Consider the following 18,598-nt stretch of genomic DNA (forward strand, 5'->3'; position numbering starts at 1 on the left):
ATTCAGTTCTTTCTTGTGTTGGGCAGACCATCTGCTATCTCAACTTTCCTCCCCTCGGGTCGATATTGATCGAATCAGATCTATTGTATTCAGTCGCTAATTACGCCGATATATGTACGTGGCACACCAGCGCGCCGACGCGCGAAATTGCTTGCAGTAATCCTCCCTCCCCCCGGCCTCCCAGAAGCGCAGCCCCGTAGATCGTCCACTCCGTATATCTCGCTTGGTCATAGTCGGGCTAGCCAGTGGTGATCAATCCCTGCAATCTTCTACCGTAGCACCCGCTCATACGAGACGCTTCGGACGGACCCGCCGGCCATGGAGGAGCGCACATTCCGTTTGAAAGCGTCCCGGTTCGTGCGAAGGTCATCTGCCGCTTCTTTGTTCAAGGGATCGGAGGCGTTGGGTTCAAGGAAGAGGAACTACATCCGTCGAGGGAACACAGTCAGCTAGTGAGAGAGGACAGAAAGAGGAAAGGAAACGCACCTGCATGCCCACGATGACGGCGTTGAGATTCAAAACGGGCTTCCAGTCCTCCCGTAGAATGTTCAGACACACGTTGCCCTCCAGATCGATGTTGGGGTGGTAGATCTTCTGTGTGCACTTGACCTTGGGCGGATCGTGCGGGAAATTTTGGTTGACGGCGAAACTGAAGTGGAAGACGCCACCCTTGTACATGCCCTCATCCGGCTCGATGGTCAGGGTAAAGTTGAGGATGTCGTCAGGGTTGGGGAAGGACATTTTCATCGTGCTGCCCAGCGTGAGTTCTTGGAGATCTGTTGGTTGTTAGTATTAGCCATCATCAATCACTCTCAGGCTCTTTGGTTGGATCGATGGTCGAGTGTGGAGAGACCAGAGCGAGACCAGAGCGAGACCAGAGTGAGAGGTCGGGGGAACCGACCTCGCTGCACGCGCAACTGCGCCGCCGTGACCTTCTTCTTTTTCTTTCCGGCACCGCCATCGGCATTTTCAGCCTGCTGCTGTTGCTGTTTCTGCACTGTGGGTGAGCATTTCTTCGTGTTCGGGCCAGGAGATGGCTGGGCGCCGTACATACCATCGACCATATTTTCAGCATCTTAGGCGAGGCGCCACCCCACCTGGTGGAATGAAGCGGGAAAAACAGAATCACAGGCCGAGAGGTGGCTGGACGAGAATGAAGGTGTCGACAGTGCTAGATTGGGGGGGCGAATGGGGGGGAGTTGAAGGGGCAGAAAAGACGGATGCTGGCCGGGGTTATCGATGATTGCATCTCCGCCTTGGCCACCGCTATGAGTAATCCATCTCCACGTTGGGTGGGTTAACCAGTTGATGAACTACGAGACACTTTGTACTACAAGAAACCAAAATCCCATGTTCACTCCTCATGTATTGCGCCCCGAATGCTTCCCTTTGCATCGCTGGACAAATTCAGCCCGGGGATGCTGGTCACCCCCGGGGACAGGACATACTCGTAAGAATCCCAAAAGAGAGAAGAAAAACACGCGAGAAAGAAAGGGACGGACATCTTTAGTTAGAATACATGTCGCGAAAAGGCAGGAAACAAAAATAGGCATGCCAAGAGTAGTGGTTCGTGACAAAACAAAAAAAGAGACAAAGCGCCAGCATTCATTAACCCCTTCGAGGCTGCTCAGCCATCGACTCTACCGCCGGGCGAAGCAGCACTTGATACCAGTGCGACCCAGGAACCAGACAGCACCCGTGAAGCGGAACAACGCCACAACGGCGTTACACCACAGGAGGGCCTGGAAGAAATGCGCGGTCCGCTTGGTGGCCGAGTTCTAGAATGGGTATTAGTACGTGCAATCATGGGAGAAGAGAAAGGACATACCGTAAAACCAAACTTGTTGGCGGCCTCGCTGGTGATGCACACGGCGAGGAAAGCATTGCTAAAAATCCAGAAGGTGACGAGGCGCGTTCGGAAGCTCTTGTACGAATCCTCCAAGCTCTTCTCCTCGTGCGACACCGGCGCCACGTATGGGGTCAGCGCGCGCTTGACGGTCGTCTCGAACTGGCTGTCGATATCCGCCTGCGGCTTGTCGATCTCCTCAATCACGGCGTCCTTGCTGCCCTCGTCCTTGGTTGTCTTGGCAGACGGCAGTGCATCAGCCTTGTCAGAGCCCTTGGTACCCCATGACACATCGTGCCAGTTGCTGAAGGCATACACATTGAGAATGTTGATGTAGGACGACTGCACCATGAGGTATTGTGGGAAGGACGTGAACATATGCCACGGGTCCGCGTACATAAATGAGGCCACAAAGTACAGACCAAAGGTGGCTGCCAAGGCAATGATAATGATACCGGCACCGGTCGATCCAAAGAACGAGCTGAGGAACGCTCCGACGCCCTGGTTGGTCACAAAGTCCATGGGAGCGCTGCCGGTGAACGCGCGAATCACGAGGTACATCGAGTCAACGATGATGTAGAGCTGAATGATACCAAAGGCGACGAAGGAGGCCAAGTACGAAAACTTGGAGCCCTTGGGCCGATTGCCGAGCGCGAGAATAAACTGCAGCAACAAGAAACCCAGGTACGCGTACTTGACAACGGTGTTGACAATGGGCGTGGCCTCCTTGCCAAAGGGGAAGGCAGTGTGGTTGTTGTCGTCACTGGGGGTGCCGACCAGGTCGATGATGACGGTGGTCGTCAGCCAGTACGAGGCCAACGAAAACCATGTGAGGATGGTGTTGAAGATGTTGTACAACATCTGGATGTGCAGGAAGAACATGCGGATGATGTTGTGTCCGCTTTTATACATGCGGCCAAAGTGCATCAGGGAGTAGATGCCGGCGGCAAAGGAACCGTTCAGCCAACGACGACGCTGCGAGATGAATTCGGGAGCACCCTCGGGGACGTCCGTTTCGGCCTTGGAGGCCTTGACGTACGACAGATGCCATTTCGAGCCTGCCTTGGCGACCAGCTCGAAACACAGGATGCGGTCCTCGGCCAAGAACATGTTCTTCTTGAAGATGTTCATGCCCTCAATACCCTTCTTGCCCAGCTGCTTGGACAGCGTGTGGTCACCGTGGAAATATTGCTCCAGGGGGCGACCCATGATCGCACGGAACCGATAGGCAGAGAAGGCACCGGGCAGCACACTCACGTAGCCAAAAGAACTCTCCAGAGGCTTGTCGAGAATGTTACTGATTTTGTACTCGAAGTTTTGGGCTGCCACCAGAGGGTTGACCAAGTTTCGCCATCCCTTGCCCAACATGGCATGGATTTCACCGCAGGCACCCCCGAGATCCTTGTCATTGTAGAAGGCCTCCCAGAGATATAGCAACGACTTGGGGCCAGGCTTTGTTCCAGCATCCAGCAGGATACAGATCTCTGGGTTCAGAATCCGACCAAAGGCGTTGAACAGCCAGCGGTGGGAGTTAATCTTCTTGCTGTTCTTCTGCTTGAGACAGAACATCATCTGCACGGGAGGAAGTGTGCTCGGGCCATCGTCGGTGGGCCGGATGAGCTGTTGGGTTGGGGTCACGGACAACTGGGTCGTGTACTCGAACTAGATGCCGCTTTTAGTGGAGTTCTGATGGGTCTGGTCGATCCACTTACCACATGGGCCACAGTCTCCTTGCCATCAACGTCACGCTTCATAACGCCATCTTGATACACACCAACGGTCGCCAAGACATCCAGGACATCCTTGTCGCAGGGATCGATTCCATCGAACACCAAGGCCACGACGATCTTCTGCCAAGCGGGTCCACCCTTGTTCCAGAACTCGGATTTCTTCAGGTTGACAATGTCGCGGATGTTTTGCATCACACCATGGAGTGTGCGTGCGGTGAGGGTCTTGTCTTCGTTGTAGTAGGTGATGGCAATCAGTAGCTCGGTGTGGCGGTTGTACATGGCCGGTCGCAGATTGTAACCGTTGTGTAGGGTGAACTCATTCGGATCGCAGGTCGCCGCAGTGTCTAAGAGCCCCGAGTTAGTGGGTGTTGTTCTGTATGTGCCAAATAGTCATCACCTACATCGCATGTGTGTAAACTCCTCGCTACCGCCCTCCAGGTCGTTACGGTATCTCGCCTGGATGGCATTCTGAATCGCGCTGGGGACAGGATAGTCCACGCTCAGCACGGAACCTTGCACCAGCTTGACTTTTCGCGTCGCATATCGGCGCAGGTTCCCGCCGCCACCGCCATTGCTGCTGCCAGGGCCGCCCCCTGGTGCCTGCCGCTGGCGCCAGGCCTCGACGGACGAGGTCTCGCTGCGAGCATAGGGCGACGCAACGCGACCAGGAACACCAAAGGCCGCCGCGGGGTTGTCTGCCTGGCCTGAGTAGACAGAGCCTGTGGCATAGGGGTCGTTGTAAGCGGGCGCGGCATCTGAGGCGTAGGTCTCCGTCAAGCTGTAGCCCGAGGCTGGTCGTACGGGGGAGACACCACGCGAGTGGGGGTCATCGAACGGTGTTGCAAAGGGTCCCTGCTGCTGATGGGACAGCAGACCGTGTGCGGCATCCTCGTCCTCGCGATACTGGTCTGGTTAGCGAATGGTCGCCGTGTGAGACTACTCAACCCTTACCGGCGCGGTGGGATGGTTGCCGTCGTAGCCAGGCGAGTGCGCGCCTGAGCCCTGGTAGGCCATGGTTTATGTGGGAGCAGTGATCGAAGCAGGGGAAAAAAAAAGTCAAGTGCAGCAGAGGAGGGGTATCGGGGAAACAGGGAGCATGAGAAGAATAAACCTCCAATCCAGGGATGAAGCGAGCGAACGATGGGAAAGGGAGGGTTTCCCACGGGGAGTGAGGAAAGGCAGGCGAAAGGGTGGACTAGAGAGCGATGGGATGGGATGGGATGAACGGGGGGGGGAAGAAGAGAAAAGAGAATGAGGACAGGGAGAAAGAAAGAAAAAAAAGGAGGATAAAGTGAAACTAGATCGTATGGCTGAGTCGCGGCAAAAATAGACAGGGCTTGCCTCAACCCGGGCTAGTGCCTCTTTTTTTCTCTATGGCTCTCTTGGTCGCCTTGACGGGTTCCTTTCCTACCACCGAATAACATCCGTGGTGGCCAGTAATGATACAATAAGCATGCCGGCCATCCCTTGGGTCAGGGACCGTAAGGTGCCTCCGATCTCAGCTGGACCGATCAGGGACTGGGAAACGCGTTGGAATCCGCGGATCACCCGGTGCTGGACCACAACTATTCTCTCGCCACAATTCGGTGATCATAACAAAGATGAGGATTTGCTTGATTCGCATCATTTCATTATTCTTTTTCTTCTTCTCGATGATCATCTCTCTCTTGTTCGTTCCTTGTGGCTCGCTGTCTTTTCTCTCCTCTTTGCGACACTAGCTCCCTCCCTCCCGCTCCACCACCCACTAGTGAAACGCGACCACTCACCCGCATTCTTCAGATTCGATGGTATGTCAGCACACAGACGGACAATCTGTCTCAGCAAAATCCTGCCGGGCGGCCGGCGGGGCCCGCCACCTAGAGCCATGTCACGGCCTAGCGTCCTCTCAGTCTTGCTGGGATGAGACACTGGCGATACTCTCCCGGGCTTGTCCATCTGCCCAGGTCACCTGATCGGGCGAGTCGTTAATTTCGGGCCCACGATAATCCGGAAGTCCAGACCATCGAACCGCCAACAGCCACGGCCCCGGCTGGGCTGCTGCCACACCCGCGCAGGCTCAGAGCATAACAAACATCTCCGGATCTGATGGGGAGAGCAGTCAGTCCATGAGAAAATAGAGCATCCGAGTACGAGGACAGTAGTCTAGACATGAATTCTCCAAGAAAGGACCGGATGTACCTTGCCGGTGCAACCTATTGTTAGAAACCAACGGGTCGTGGTGCGAAGCCCAGCCCGTGCGGATTGCTGCACCTCCTCCTTTCCCATCAGGAGAAACCCACGGACTCGCTCGGCGCCCAAGTCATCCGTCCTTCTCGTCTCGCTCTTCACCTCCTCTCGTCTTCTTCTTCCCGTCAAGCTTCCATCCATACTCTACATCCCACCGGTCGACACGGTGCTGTCAATCCCTGCCCCTGATCCGACCGCACTCGAGCCTTCCGGTCTCCACCTCTACCCACGGTCGCAGACGATGACCCTCCGCTAGACCATCTTCTCTGTCGACGCTTCTCTCTTCCACCCTGACACTCGTTTTCCCGCCTCGCCATCCGACGCCCATTTGTGCGGCTCGGAGTTGATGATCTTGCCTGGACGCTCACGACTTGACGCCGATTGAGCCTCCCACACACTCCTTTTTGCTCTGCTTTTGCTCTGCCTCTCTCTCGCCTGGTCTTCGACTTGTTTTGCCGAGTCGTACACATTCACTACACCGTTGACCGGTCCTTTCTCTTGCATATATCTATATCCTCTGTCGTGTTTTCATATCTCTCCTATCACCCATCATGCTGCTGGAACCGGTTTATCGCGATTTTTTGACGCTGAATGGTATGTCCCTCCCCCCCGATTTCCCGTCTCCACTCCATAGCCCCCCGACCGCTGACTCGATGAATCTGTTCAGGCCTCACGCGCCGCTCCGTCGACAAGTGCAAGCCCTGCGGAACATCGGCTCCACCATGTCCCGACTGTCCCTCCGGTTCACAGTGCCAGATGATCCTACGAACATGCAACGAATGTGCGAGCACGTATTGCCAAAAGATCCCTGGGTCCGATTCCACCTCCTCCGACAGCTCTAGCAGCAGCGGCGGTGGCTCTGATACCGGCGCCATTGCCGGCGGTGTGGTCGCAGGCGTGATCGCCGTGGGTATCATCGTGTTTCTGATCTGGTGGTTTGTCATCCGAAAGAAGCGCCAGGAGCGCGAGTCGGAAAAGAACAGCGACTTCGACGCCCGACGGGATCAGCGCAAGTCCGTGCAGTCGATCGCCTCGACTGTTCTCACGCGTGCCTCGAACGTCATCCAGATCGCCTACATCCCCGGTGTCACCAACCGCTCTCCACCCGAGACGCCGTCCTCGCTCGTGCCTCCGGTGCCTCCACTGCCCGGTGCCACGCCCGACCAGCACTTCTTCATGCCCGGTGATCTGCGCGATTCGGCCTGGACTCAAGCCACCGGCCACCAGAGTTTCTCTCCGACTCTGCGCAGCAGTGTCGCCACGACCATCTACCGCAACGACGCCATTGTCAGCGCACAGCCGGCGCTGCAGGTCGCCCGTTCTCGTGCCAACGTTGTCAGCATTCACACCGCGTCCAACCCCAGCACGCCAGGATGGAACGGACAGGGCGATTCGATACCGGTGGTAGTGACACCGTCTGACGCCCCCGCCGTGCCGGCCATCACACCAGCTCAACTGGCCAAGGCCGAGGCAGTTGGTTCTCCCAACACTTTGGAACCCGCCAGTAACTCGAGCAGCTCAATTGTCGCGCGCACGATGATGGCCAAGCCGGTGATGGTGCGCGGCGCCTCCCTGAAGAAGACAGGAAGCAAACCGGACACGAACCGCAGCGCCCCGACCGAAGGGTCCAGCGGTGTCATTTCCGGTGCTAGCTCCCCCGCCAGCCACCAATTCACTCACGACACTTCTACCTTTGATGGCAATTCTTCCGATGAAGAGGGTGACCACAACGTGCGACCACCCACTCACTCCCCCTCTCCCGTGCCCCCCGCGATCGCTGAGCTCGAGGCTATAAGTGCTGGTCCCTTTCATGACCAGGCCTCCATCCCAATGGAGGCCACATCCTCGGGCCTGAAGTATCAGAGCGGATCGACATCGGGTCACCGCCACCGACACAGCGCGAGCTCAAGCCGAAACAACCAGCCGGCCCCAAAGCGGGTAGAAAGTCCGTTTTCTGACGCAAATGAGCTTTGATGAGCAAGTGTCTTAGGTCCGGGCGCAATGGCTTTCTCAATCTCTTTTTGGTTTTTCCTTGCTGTTGTCTATGTTGATGTTGGAATCACTTCCCCCCCACACACACTCTACTTGTGTTTCTTTGTATGTATGGTTGCGACTTGTGTTATATATGGTGTTTATTATCTTTTCTTCCGTCGACCCTACATGTCGTGTACAGTTAGTGATGACATGCGTGGAGACGGAGTCCGAAATGGAGTTTATCTTTCGCACGATCATTATCCAAGTTGACTCGTAGACAGTAGAACTACATCCAGAGACATCATCACAATCTACATGAGCAGAAGACCGATCCAGCTAACGTCGGCCCAGCCCGAATTCGCGTTGAGAGCCATTCTTTCAGTCTCCACAAAAAGGGGTATATATACTGGTCCGACGAGCATGATCTAATTTCTATATCTGGGCCACTCTCACGCCGCACTCTCCAACCCCATCCCCCTCCCAATCTTGCGGATCAGAGCACGTTTCAGGAACGCCTCGCGAGCTAGACCGCGTGTCTGTCGCGACCAGGAATCCACCCCGACCACGCCACGCACCAGTGCAGCTTGTAGAGCGTACAGGGCTTGCTGGATACCCTGTTCCTCGGCGACCAAATCGTACAGCTGTTTACCTACCACGGTGGGTGCGACGAGGACTTCGTCGATAGGAGGGAGGCCTGTTGGGGGCTCTGTAGCTGTGGCAGCAGCAGTGGAACTTGATACAGGCACAGATGTGGAGACGGAGGTGGAGCGGGTCTTTGCATCGGCGATGGCGGCGTCGGCACGGTGGAGTGATTGTTGCAGGACGGCGGTGTTGGACTGCAAAGTTGCATGAAGAGCATTCAGTCCCGTCACCTCCCCCTGTAAGGTGGCCAGCGCGGCGTGCAGGGACTGGGACTGAGAGATGAGGGAGTGAGCCGCTGCATCCGATCGTGCTGTGTTGGTGCTTAATGTCTCGGCCAACGCTTGCGAGACAGCGCGCAACAGTGCATCCTTCTCAGGGTTTGGCGGGATCGGCGGTGCAGGTCCCGCGGCAAATGATGGGAGGTCAAGCTCGAACGGTGAAGTCAGGAGATCTGGGGCATCTGGCTTGGGTGCTGGAGCTGCAGGGGGAGGACGTTGGTAATGCGGTGGGATGTGAGAATTCTGGGGATATGCGGGCCCCGGCGGCGGCTGCTGCTGCGAAAGCCGAGGTTGATATCCCGGGGGGTGATGAGGCACACCCGGTGGCTGATGAAATGGCTGAGCCTGCGGACCTGGCTGGGGACCTTGAACCCCTGCCTGATAAGGAAATTGACCGGGTATGTTCGGCTCAGAGCCAGGGCTCGCAGGTCCAGCGCTATCTCGGTGGTAAGACACTGGACCTTGATGCGACGGAGGCGACATTGTTTGTCCTATCGATTGGGCCGATGGCTGCGGAGGTCGATGAGGGCTATTTAGCGAACTGCCTGTATGACCCGGCAGAGGTGCACCCGACGGAGGTGCGGCAGTTCCAGGGCTGGAGGGGGTCATACTGCCTGGCTGTGCCTTTGGCGGGAGTGGAGGGGGGGATCGATATCGCTCAGCGAGATCTGGTTGTTGTTGTTGTTGGTGCTGCTGCTGGTCTCGCGGTTCAAGCGCGGCACCGGGCTTCGGAGGCGGCTGTGGGGGAGTACGGGCTGCAGGTTGTGGCGGCGGCGTCTGGTTCTGCATTGTCGCAGACCCGACCCCAGGTGGTAAAGGTGGCCTCGGCGGCACAGTGTTGGTCGGCTGCGATTGTGGCTGCGGCGGCCCCTGCTGTCTATACTGAACCGGTGGCTCCTTGGCGAACACTTCGCGGAGAATCAAGAGGAACTCGATAATTGTAGACCTCTGTAGCCATGGTTAGTCTTGAACGGTGGCTTCCAGCAGCGAGAAGCACCCACCTCCCAGGCTTCCGCCCAGTGCGCCAGGTAGTGGTGATAGACGCGCCCTTCCAGCGTTACATGTTGTCCGACCCGTACAGCCATATCCTGTGTTGGCGTCACATACACTATCGGAGGGTCGCGCGGGTAGGTATTGGGAATCCACATTGCGATGGGGAATCGGTAGGTGGTGCCGCGAAAGACGACCGGCAAGGTGCCCACGAGGTGGAGGAGGAGCGCCGAGAAGCCATTTTCGTAGGCTGGAATGGGGATGGAGTTAGAGCCATTGGTAATGAATCTCGCGAACAGTGGTACTCACTATATACATCGGTTCGGGGTGAAAGCGATGGATACTGGGCGAGCGCGTTGGCAACATCGTGGTAGGAGCGATTGGGGTCGTGGTAGGTTTGTTGGGGATCGCAGTGGTCCTGCAGGAGTCAGCTTGCACTCTGCCGGAAGCAAGAATATATTTCTACCTTGGAGAGGACGCTGTACAGCCAGGTCAGCGTCCGCTGGGGGACGGCCATGGTGGGTTGCGGAGGAAGAGGAAGGTCGGACAAATGCCTAGCCTTTGTTTCCCCGCAGCCGCTTGGCGAAGGGAGGAAGTATACTAGGAGGTCGTGACCTGTACGCGGATAACTATCGCGGTGATGATTAGCTGATTATATTATTATAATTGATTTCATATACATTAACACGACATATGACCCTCGCTTCGCCCCGGTCGATGCTGATTATTCCCAGGCTGGGTCCTGCGATATATATTGTTGATCTAGAGGTCCACCATCAACGAAGGGTTCTCACCATCATATTTAGCCTAAGCTATTTCCGTGGCTGGTCATAGTCTCCAATACCCAAGCTGCTCTCTACGAGCCAATTATTCATCATGTGAAGCATACTCAGAGTTGGCCATGTCTGCATAGGGATAAGTTAATAGCTTCCAAGTCAACCCTCACCACGTGACATGATACCATGATGAACCAAGTCGACTGGCTCTCCATTCGAGGACACACCTACAGCTATCACCCTTCGAACAACACGAGGTAAGCGTGGCCAGAACTGTCTCTTCTCCCCTGCCTGCGGGAACCCGTCCGAGCCCCCCGACGTGTGGCTTTGTCCTTCCCGTCTTGATATTGTTCTCCCGAACCCTTCGTATTGTTCACCCTCACCATAATCCATGCAATTACCTTTGCCACAAAAGCGAGACTCTGCTTTGTCTGAAATTGAATCGCTGACCTCAAGACTCCCATATACATTGTCTGTTTCGGCTCATTCACTCGCCATGCCTACTACATCTCTTCTCCGAGACCTGCCCGTCTCGCGCGACATGCGGTCTCTTTTTATACAAAACTCTTATTCTGACCGGCTGCCGTTTGCTGGATCCTGCTGCATCTATCCCTTTCTTTCTTTCTTTCTGTGATTTTTTTCCCTCGAAGCTCGGCAACATGATCAACCCATACACGCAGAACGTCATCTTCCACTACGCCAATGGTACCTCGTTCCCCGTGCCGATCGGCATGCTGGACGAGTTCGTCCAGTACAATGTGCGCATCTGTATCAATTACGGATCCCAGCTGGGCGCTTCCATCGTGCTGCTGGTCATTTTGTTGCTGTTGACCCGGCCCGAGAAGCGTAGCTCCGCGGTCTTCCTCCTGAACGGCCTGGCGCTGATATTCAACATCCTCCGTCTGCTCTTCGAGACGATTCACTTCTCCACCGGCTTTGAGAAGGTCTACCCCTACTTCTCCTATGACTACTCTGCCGTCCCGCCCAGCGCATACGCTATTGCTATCATCTCCGTCGTTCTCGAGACGTTGCTGGTGATCTGTGTTCAGGTGTCGCTGGTCATGCAAGTCCACGTCGTGTGCGCGACCCTGCGCCGTCGCTACCGCCGTGCTCTTCTGGGCGTGTCGATTCTGATGGCACTGGTGCCAATTGGATTCCGCACGGGGTGGATGGTGGAGAACTCGGTGTACATTATGATGGCGGCCAGCACCGCACCAGTCTGGTGGCTGGAGAGCGCGACCAACATCGTCATCCCGATCAGCATCTGCTTCTTCTGCGCGGTGTTTGTCACCAAGCTGGGCTACGCTATCAAGCAGCGTAATCGGCTGGGCGTGCGTGATTTCGGGCCCATGAAGGTCATTTTCGTCATGGGCTGCCAGACCCTTGCGGTGCCGGCCATCTTCTCGATCCTGCAATACGCCATCACCGTCCCTGAACTGTCCTCCAACGTCCTCACCCTCGTCACCATTTCACTTCCTCTTTCTTCAATCTGGGCCGGTGCTACCCTCGACCATCATAGTCGCCGCACGGGCAATCATCCCCATGGCCGTCGCAATCTGTGGCAGGCCCTGGCCTTTGGTGTTACCGCCCACACGAACACGACTGTCACTACCGTGCCCCGCAAACCCATGGAATCGGACAGCTCTGGCAGCACCGCGGCGCAGACCCTGTGCTACTCGGATCAGCAGTTGAGTGCCAAGTCAGCGGATTCAGAGGTCCCCTATGGGATTTCTGTTGAGCATGATATCTCGATTGAGAGCGCTCGCAGGAACCATGATGTGGTTTGATCAAAAAGAGTGGTATGGATCTGTAGCATAGCATGGTTGTATCTGGCTCGCACCGTCCGTCCGTCTTTTTTCTTCTTTCATTCCAGTGGTTGAGACCCATGCTTACTTACACTTCGTTTCATTTGTCTTTATTCTATCATCTCCGAGAGTTTTTCATTTTGTACTCGGAGATCTCTGAATTGTGTCCGGCACAGGCGAGACTGCAACCGCGTAGTTAGTTAATACATGAAAATTTCGCCTCTCTGCCGTGGTCTTTGTAGAAAACTAGCGACATATACTATGTCCGATGTCCTTGAGTCGCCAAACGAGGTGCCTGGAGGCAAGACGGGAATTGATGCGACGTGACAGGACAAAGAAAGCTTTCGTCTCAAGTCGCCGATATTTGAGACAGAAAATGATGAGCGGTAGAGCCGAGCTGAGGCAGTGCATCGAATTAGGAATGGTGAAATATGTACAGATGGAACGCTCTATGTATAACAGCACATGTGCCGGAAGCAGCCCAGAGGAAAAGAAAGAAAGGATAGAATAACAACCTGGAAGAAAGAACCGCAATACCCGATGCTAGTTCAACTGCACATAATTGGCTGAAAGAAGTCATTAGCCGGGCGAATTTGAAGAGAGGTTGGTTGCATATTCACCTGGAAACTGGCCCTCGCGGCCATCAACCCGACCCGACCACCATTCGTTCTGATTTTCCGTGCGGTGAACGATCTCGATCACATCACCGGCTGAAAAACCAAGGTCTCCATGGGCCTGGGCCTCGTAGTCGTACAACGCAGTCACGGTCTCGGCCGGCTGGCTGAGATGCGCGGGTTTCGCCCGTGGTGGTGGCGGAGCACCCTTACTCTTGGCTGCGTCAGAAAAGGCACCGGAAGGACTGATGGGACTGCCAGCAGACGAGTACGGCGGTGGAGGACTGCCGGCATTGGAGGAAGAGCGGGCACGGTTAACCGAGCCCTTGCTGTGCAGGCCAGGCTTGAGCTTTGAGTCCGAACGACGCACGTTACCCTTGGTCTTGAAGTGGACGATGGTGAGGGCCTCGGCACGCTCCTTCACGTCGCCGCGCTTCTGCTCAAAGGCCTCCTCGACGTCCAGGTCCAGGTTGAAGTAGGGGATTTGCATGCCCTGCATGCGCTCGTGCAGGGTGTAGAAGACGTTGAGTTGCATGTAGTAGAAGGACTGGAAGAGCGGGCGGATGAACTCGGCCTCGAGGGTAAACAGCTTGGGCAGCTCCTCCTTGAGCAGATCGTTGTAGTAGTTGTATTCCTGGGTTGCTTGCTCGACATCGTTCTCGGCCTTGTACAGCGCCTTCTCGTCCTTGAGGGATTTGTCCTTCTTTTCCTCCAGCTTCTTCAAGGTGGCCGTGCGGCGGTCGTAGTCGAGTTTCTTGTGGTCGCGCTTGACGGCGACCTTCCGGATCACCTTGATCACCTCGAGCAGCTGGTCGGCCGGGTTGATGATCCGGCTGTCGATGAGCTCCAGCTCCGGGGTGAGCGCCTCTTGTAGCTCGCGCACGATGGTCTCGTAATCTTCGCAGGCCTGGATGCCCTCGGGGTTGCCCTCGAATTGGTAGGAGTTGGGGTCGGAGGCGCGTCCGGAGATGGGCTTGTACAGTTCGGCGATGGCTTTGGAGAATTCGATCTGGTGGTTCAGCATGCCTGGGCGACGGATGTCAGTGGTAGGTGAGAGGGTACGATCCCAGGCCGAGCATACCATTGATGGCGTCAAAGTACTTCCTGGACTCGTCGTGCAGCTTCCGGGTCTCGTTCTCAAGCTCCTGGAAGCGGCGCTCGGCATCGGAATAGACGACATCCGAGGAGTGCTCGCCGATGTTGAACTTGACCTTGAACTGCTGCGGGGCGCGGGCGATGCTCTTTTGGAAGCCCTTGAAACTCATGGTGACGGGAGGTGAATGTGGGAGTGAGAGTGTGTGAGAGTGTGACGGAGGGAGGGAAGGAAGCAAGAAAAGAGTTGGGGAACCCTCCTATGACATAAGACTTTTGGCTGGGATGCGACGATGATGCCTGTGGCGGGACTTGAAGGTTGTGGCGCAGCGATCAATCTGTAATATGGAACAGTCTCACTCTATGAAATATAACCAGGCAGCGGCATCGGTGCTTGGGCAATTATGATGATGATGATTATCCTGGTAGCCTTGGGCATAATTATTCCTTGGGCACTGTGCTTGCGAGTGATCGGGGAGCCTTGGTACGGTACCGGCCTGTAATGATGAACCGGTGGCTGCCTCAGGCATCACGCCCACCGGACTAACCAGGGAGGAAAACCCCGAGCCGAGATCAGATAACATAACCAAAAGTCCGGTCCTGTGTCTTCCAGCCATCCGCTCGACACAACCGATCCAACAACCTCATCATTATCATCATCAACATCATGTCGAGTGCTCCCGCTGCCTGGAGGCAGGCATCCCGTGCCTGCTCCCGGCGTCTGGCCTCGTCCGGTCAACGGGCGCCCTTCTCCCGACCCATTGCCACCGCAATGCACCGCGCTTCCAACCGGTCCTATGTGACCGAAACCAAGGCCGGACAGGCCCAGGTCAACGTTGAGACTGCCATCAAGGAGGAGCAGAAGTCGTTCATGAAGAAGGCCGGCGTCGCGGCCCAGAATGTCGAATTGCCCGGGTCGGCGGTCTCCGGGGATACCGCGATGAGTCCCTCAGCTGGCATCCTGAAGCAGGCCACTGTCATGGACCAGGGCACCCGGCCCATTTATCTCGATATGCAAGCAACCACGCCACTCGACCCTCGCGTCCTCGATGCCATGCTCCCCTACCTCACCGGCATCTACGGCAACCCGCACTCGCGCACGCACGCCTACGGTTGGGAAACGGATAAGGCCGTGGAAAAGGCGCGTGAGCATGTCGCCAAGCTGATTGGAGCCGATCCCAAGGAGATCATTTTTACCAGCGGCGCGACGGAGAGCAACAATATGAGCTTGAAGGGCGTGGCGCGGTTTTTCGGCCGCTCCGGCAAGAAGAAGCACATCATCACCACCCAGACCGAGCACAAGTGTGTGCTCGACAGCTGTCGTCACCTGCAGGATGAGGGCTTCGAGGTGACCTATTTGCCCGTCCAGAACAACGGCCTGATCCGCATGGAGGACCTGGAGGCGGCCTTGCGCCCGGAGACCTGCATCGTCAGCATCATGGCCGTGAACAACGAGATCGGTGTCATCCAGCCCCTGGAGGAGATTGGTCGGCTGTGCCGGTCGAAGAAGGTTTTCTTCCACACCGATGGCGCGCAGGCTTTCGGCAAGATCCCGTTGGACGTGAACAAGCTCAACATCGACTTGATGTCCATCTCCAGCCACAAGATTTACGGCCCCAAGGGCATGGGCGCGTGCTACGTCCGCCGTCGCCCTCGTGTTCGTATTGACCCTATCATCTCTGGCGGTGGCCAGGAGCGAGGCCTGCGCAGTGGAACGCTGGCGCCCCATCTGATTGTGGGTTTCGGCGAGGCATGCCGACTTGCCAGTCAGGACATGGAAGTAAGTTCGATTCTTTTATCTTGTTGGCCGTGATTATACACTGCAAAAAGTATAGCCGAGATGTGCGGGCGGTAGCTTCATACCCATCGGGTATGTGTCCCGCATCGATGAAGCAAAATGCAGGGGTGATGAGCCAGATGAACCCCAAATGCTTGTGAAGCCTCGAACAAGCCCATACTGACAGTCAGTCTAGTACGACACCCAGCACATCGAGCGCCTGTCGAAACGTCTGAGCGAGGGACTATTGTCTATGGAGCACACCACGCTGAATGGCGATCCCGAGCACCACTACCCCGGTTGCGTGAACATCTCGTTTGCCTACGTGGAGGGTGAGTCCCTGCTGATGGCGCTGAAGGACATTGCACTGTCCTCGGGCAGCGCCTGCACCTCCGCCTCGTTAGAGCCTAGCTACGTGCTGCGTGCCCTGGGCAGCAGCGACGAGAGCGCGCACAGCAGCATCCGGTTCGGCATCGGGCGATTCACGTCCGACGCGGAGATTGACTACGTGCTCAAGGCGGTGCAGGAACGCGTGCACTTCCTGCGGGAACTGAGCCCGCTGTGGGAGCTGGTGCAAGAGGGCATTGATCTGAACACGATCGAGTGGAGCCAGCACTGATTTGATTCTCGCGAAAAAGCAACCCTCTCCGTTCGGCGTTGGATTCTGTAATAAATAGCAACCACCACACCCACCCCTCATGCATTGCCCGATTTCCTGTACAGAATGAATCACAGATTGCCATTGATTACTTCATCCTCGGTTGTTCGTACTTTACCCGAGGGGCATTATTTTCCGGATCGAGCGCCCCGTCGATCATCCGTTCACCGCAGACCCGAACGAGAGACTAACTGGACGACACGGCTACCGACTGCCGGTATATTATTCCACTCCTATATCGGACCTCACCAACAATATGTCATGACGTGCTGTCAGAGTCCGGACCAAGCCTATAGTATAAGCCCTTGTTTTGAAATCTCCCATCGGCCGATACCTCCGGCTTAGAAATAAAACATTGATGAATAACGTTTTCCCATCATCGCCCGCTTCCGTTCTGCTCCGGATCCAAATAAGAGAAGGCCGGACACCAACAACTGTTCCATTGTCTCTCTTCCGCCATTCCCTGCCTTCATCTTTCTCACAGTCCCATCTCATCTACTCATCACCGATCTGATTCATGACCGGTGGCAACGACTGACGGGCACGTGCCTTCTCTTGCCTTTTCCGTCGCCCTCGCCCGTTCGCTTCTCTTCTCTTCTGTTTTCTGCCTTCTCCGACATGCTGCCTCCAATTCCCTCGCCGACCGACTACGGCATCTCGTCGGACCACGGCTTCCTCTCTCCGGAGCCGCCGCTGGAACTTCTGCCAGACCCTTATTACGCCAAGTGGGAGGCCATCGTCCAGAATCTGCAGCCGCTCATCTTGAGCAAACGTCTGCGGTCGCTGGTGGATCGCCTGCCCGTTCTCTCCACTTCACATTTACACACGGATGCAGAATGGCGGAGGGCATATGTTGTGTTGGTTTTTGTTTTGCATGGATATGTGTGGAGTGGTGACCGGCCTGCGGAGGTATGATCATTTTGGACAGATGACAAAAAGAGATGCTAATGGTGAATAGAAAATCCCTCCTCAACTAACGGTCCCTCTTTTCGAAGTCTGTGAGCACCTGGAAGTGCCCCCAGTTGCGACATACGCGGGCGTGTGTCTCTGGAACTACAAGCCGATATTCCCCGACGAGCCAGCCAACGACCTGGATAACCTCGCCTGTCTGCATACCTTCACCGGATCCCTCGATGAACAATGGTTTTACCTGGTCTCGGTCGCCATCGAGGCCCGGGGCGCCCCGTCTATTCCGCTGATGCTGCGGGCTATTGCGGCTGCGCGAATTGGGGACAGCCGCGTGGTAACCGATTGCTTGGAACGATTGGCAGAAATGCTGGATGAGATTGGCGGATTGCTGCAGCGCATGTACGACAGCTGTGATCCATACATCTTCTACCACCGTATCCGACCATATCTGGCTGGCAGCAAGAACATGGCCGATGCCGGACTGCCCAAGGGATTGTTGTACGACGACGGCCGGGGTGTCCCGGAATACCGCCAATACGGCGGTGGAAGCAATGCGCAAAGCTCGCTGATTCAGTTCTTCGACATCATCCTTGGAGTGGAGCATCGACCAACGGGGGTCTCCCGCAACGACCAAGCGACGAATGATGATGGCCCGAAATCACGGCACGGGTTTATTCACGAGATGCGCGCATACATGCCCGGGCCGCACCGCCGGTTCCTTGAGCACATCGATTCCGTGGCCAACCTCCGTGAGTACGTCGAGGCCCGGCGGACCGACCCTGCGTTGCGACTGGCCTACGATGCCTGTCTGGCCATGCTGCGCGCATTGCGCGACAAGCACATACAGATGGTCTCGCGCTACATTATAGTGCCCTCGCGCGGTGCGCGACGCGCATCGCAATCCATCAGTCCCGGCCGTCGCCCCTCGGCCACGAACCTGGCTACCGCTGCTCCGCCAGACAGCAAGAAGTTGCGAGGGACGGGCGGCACGGCGCTCATCCCTTTTCTGAAACAGGCGCGGGACGAGACGGGAGAACCGGCCATCGATGCATGGGCGCGACGATTGCTGAGCAATGGTCCTGCAGATGCCATCTCCGCAGCGTTGAGTAAAGTCGGAGAACAACCAGACGGCCACCTGGAAGTGGTGGGTCTCTGCGGCACCTGGACGGCGGACGACAGTGAAGGAGGGATCTGCCATTGGTGAAGAGACAGTTCTATGTTTCTGTATTCTTATTTATTGTTGTCCTTGTTCAGCGTGTTATTGCATTTGGACTGTGTGGA

At 56.2% G+C, this 18,598-nt stretch overlaps 8 protein-coding genes across 8 annotated transcripts; 4 read left to right on the forward strand and 4 right to left on the reverse strand.

Annotated features, from left to right (window-relative positions):
* Window positions 1-269: 269 nt before the first annotated feature.
* PFLUO_LOCUS2172 (NEDD8-conjugating protein ubc12) lies at window positions 270-1,064 on the reverse strand (the record flags this gene model as incomplete). The annotated part of the gene is made up of 3 exons (XM_073779284.1): window positions 270-422; window positions 487-776; window positions 902-1,064. 3 exons carry the CDS (start codon window positions 1,062-1,064, stop codon window positions 270-272), a joined length of 606 nt encoding a protein of 201 aa, XP_073636254.1.
* A 576-nt stretch (window positions 1,065-1,640) lies between these two features.
* PFLUO_LOCUS2173 (class 3) lies at window positions 1,641-4,590 on the reverse strand (the record flags this gene model as incomplete). Its single annotated transcript, XM_073779285.1, has 5 exons — window positions 1,641-1,778; window positions 1,829-3,508; window positions 3,559-3,920; window positions 3,978-4,479; window positions 4,528-4,590. The coding sequence occupies 5 exons, from the start codon at window positions 4,588-4,590 to the stop codon at window positions 1,641-1,643; spliced, it is 2,745 nt and encodes a 914-aa protein (XP_073636255.1).
* Window positions 4,591-6,353: 1,763 nt separating this feature from the next.
* PFLUO_LOCUS2174 (overproduction-induced pheromone-resistant) lies at window positions 6,354-7,776 on the forward strand (the record flags this gene model as incomplete). Its single annotated transcript, XM_073779286.1, has 2 exons — window positions 6,354-6,396; window positions 6,470-7,776. 2 exons carry the CDS (start codon window positions 6,354-6,356, stop codon window positions 7,774-7,776), a joined length of 1,350 nt encoding a protein of 449 aa, XP_073636256.1.
* Window positions 7,777-8,225: 449 nt separating this feature from the next.
* PFLUO_LOCUS2175 (Suppressor protein stp22 of temperature-sensitive alpha-factor receptor and arginine permease) lies at window positions 8,226-10,203 on the reverse strand (the record flags this gene model as incomplete). Its single annotated transcript, XM_073779287.1, has 4 exons — window positions 8,226-9,644; window positions 9,698-9,936; window positions 9,996-10,104; window positions 10,153-10,203. The coding sequence occupies 4 exons, from the start codon at window positions 10,201-10,203 to the stop codon at window positions 8,226-8,228; spliced, it is 1,818 nt and encodes a 605-aa protein (XP_073636257.1).
* A 918-nt stretch (window positions 10,204-11,121) lies between these two features.
* On the forward strand, window positions 11,122-12,249 carry PFLUO_LOCUS2176 (pheromone alpha factor receptor; the record flags this gene model as incomplete). The annotated part of the gene is made up of 1 exon (XM_073779288.1): window positions 11,122-12,249. The coding sequence occupies one exon, from the start codon at window positions 11,122-11,124 to the stop codon at window positions 12,247-12,249; it is 1,128 nt and encodes a 375-aa protein (XP_073636258.1).
* Window positions 12,250-12,846: 597 nt separating this feature from the next.
* PFLUO_LOCUS2177 (BAR adaptor protein Hob1) lies at window positions 12,847-14,146 on the reverse strand (the record flags this gene model as incomplete). Its single annotated transcript, XM_073779290.1, has 2 exons — window positions 12,847-13,907; window positions 13,963-14,146. The coding sequence occupies 2 exons, from the start codon at window positions 14,144-14,146 to the stop codon at window positions 12,847-12,849; spliced, it is 1,245 nt and encodes a 414-aa protein (XP_073636259.1).
* A 494-nt stretch (window positions 14,147-14,640) lies between these two features.
* PFLUO_LOCUS2178 (cysteine desulfurase) lies at window positions 14,641-16,369 on the forward strand (the record flags this gene model as incomplete). Its single annotated transcript, XM_073779291.1, has 2 exons — window positions 14,641-15,753; window positions 15,947-16,369. The coding sequence occupies 2 exons, from the start codon at window positions 14,641-14,643 to the stop codon at window positions 16,367-16,369; spliced, it is 1,536 nt and encodes a 511-aa protein (XP_073636260.1).
* Window positions 16,370-17,026: 657 nt separating this feature from the next.
* On the forward strand, window positions 17,027-18,521 carry PFLUO_LOCUS2179 (3- dioxygenase; the record flags this gene model as incomplete). The annotated part of the gene is made up of 2 exons (XM_073779292.1): window positions 17,027-17,317; window positions 17,367-18,521. 2 exons carry the CDS (start codon window positions 17,027-17,029, stop codon window positions 18,519-18,521), a joined length of 1,446 nt encoding a protein of 481 aa, XP_073636261.1.
* Between the last annotated feature and the right edge of the window lie 77 nt (window positions 18,522-18,598).

The sequence above is a fragment of the Penicillium psychrofluorescens genome, assembly GCF_964197705.1.
Source record: "Penicillium psychrofluorescens genome assembly, chromosome: 1".
Classification (NCBI taxonomy): domain Eukaryota; kingdom Fungi; phylum Ascomycota; class Eurotiomycetes; order Eurotiales; family Aspergillaceae; genus Penicillium; species Penicillium psychrofluorescens.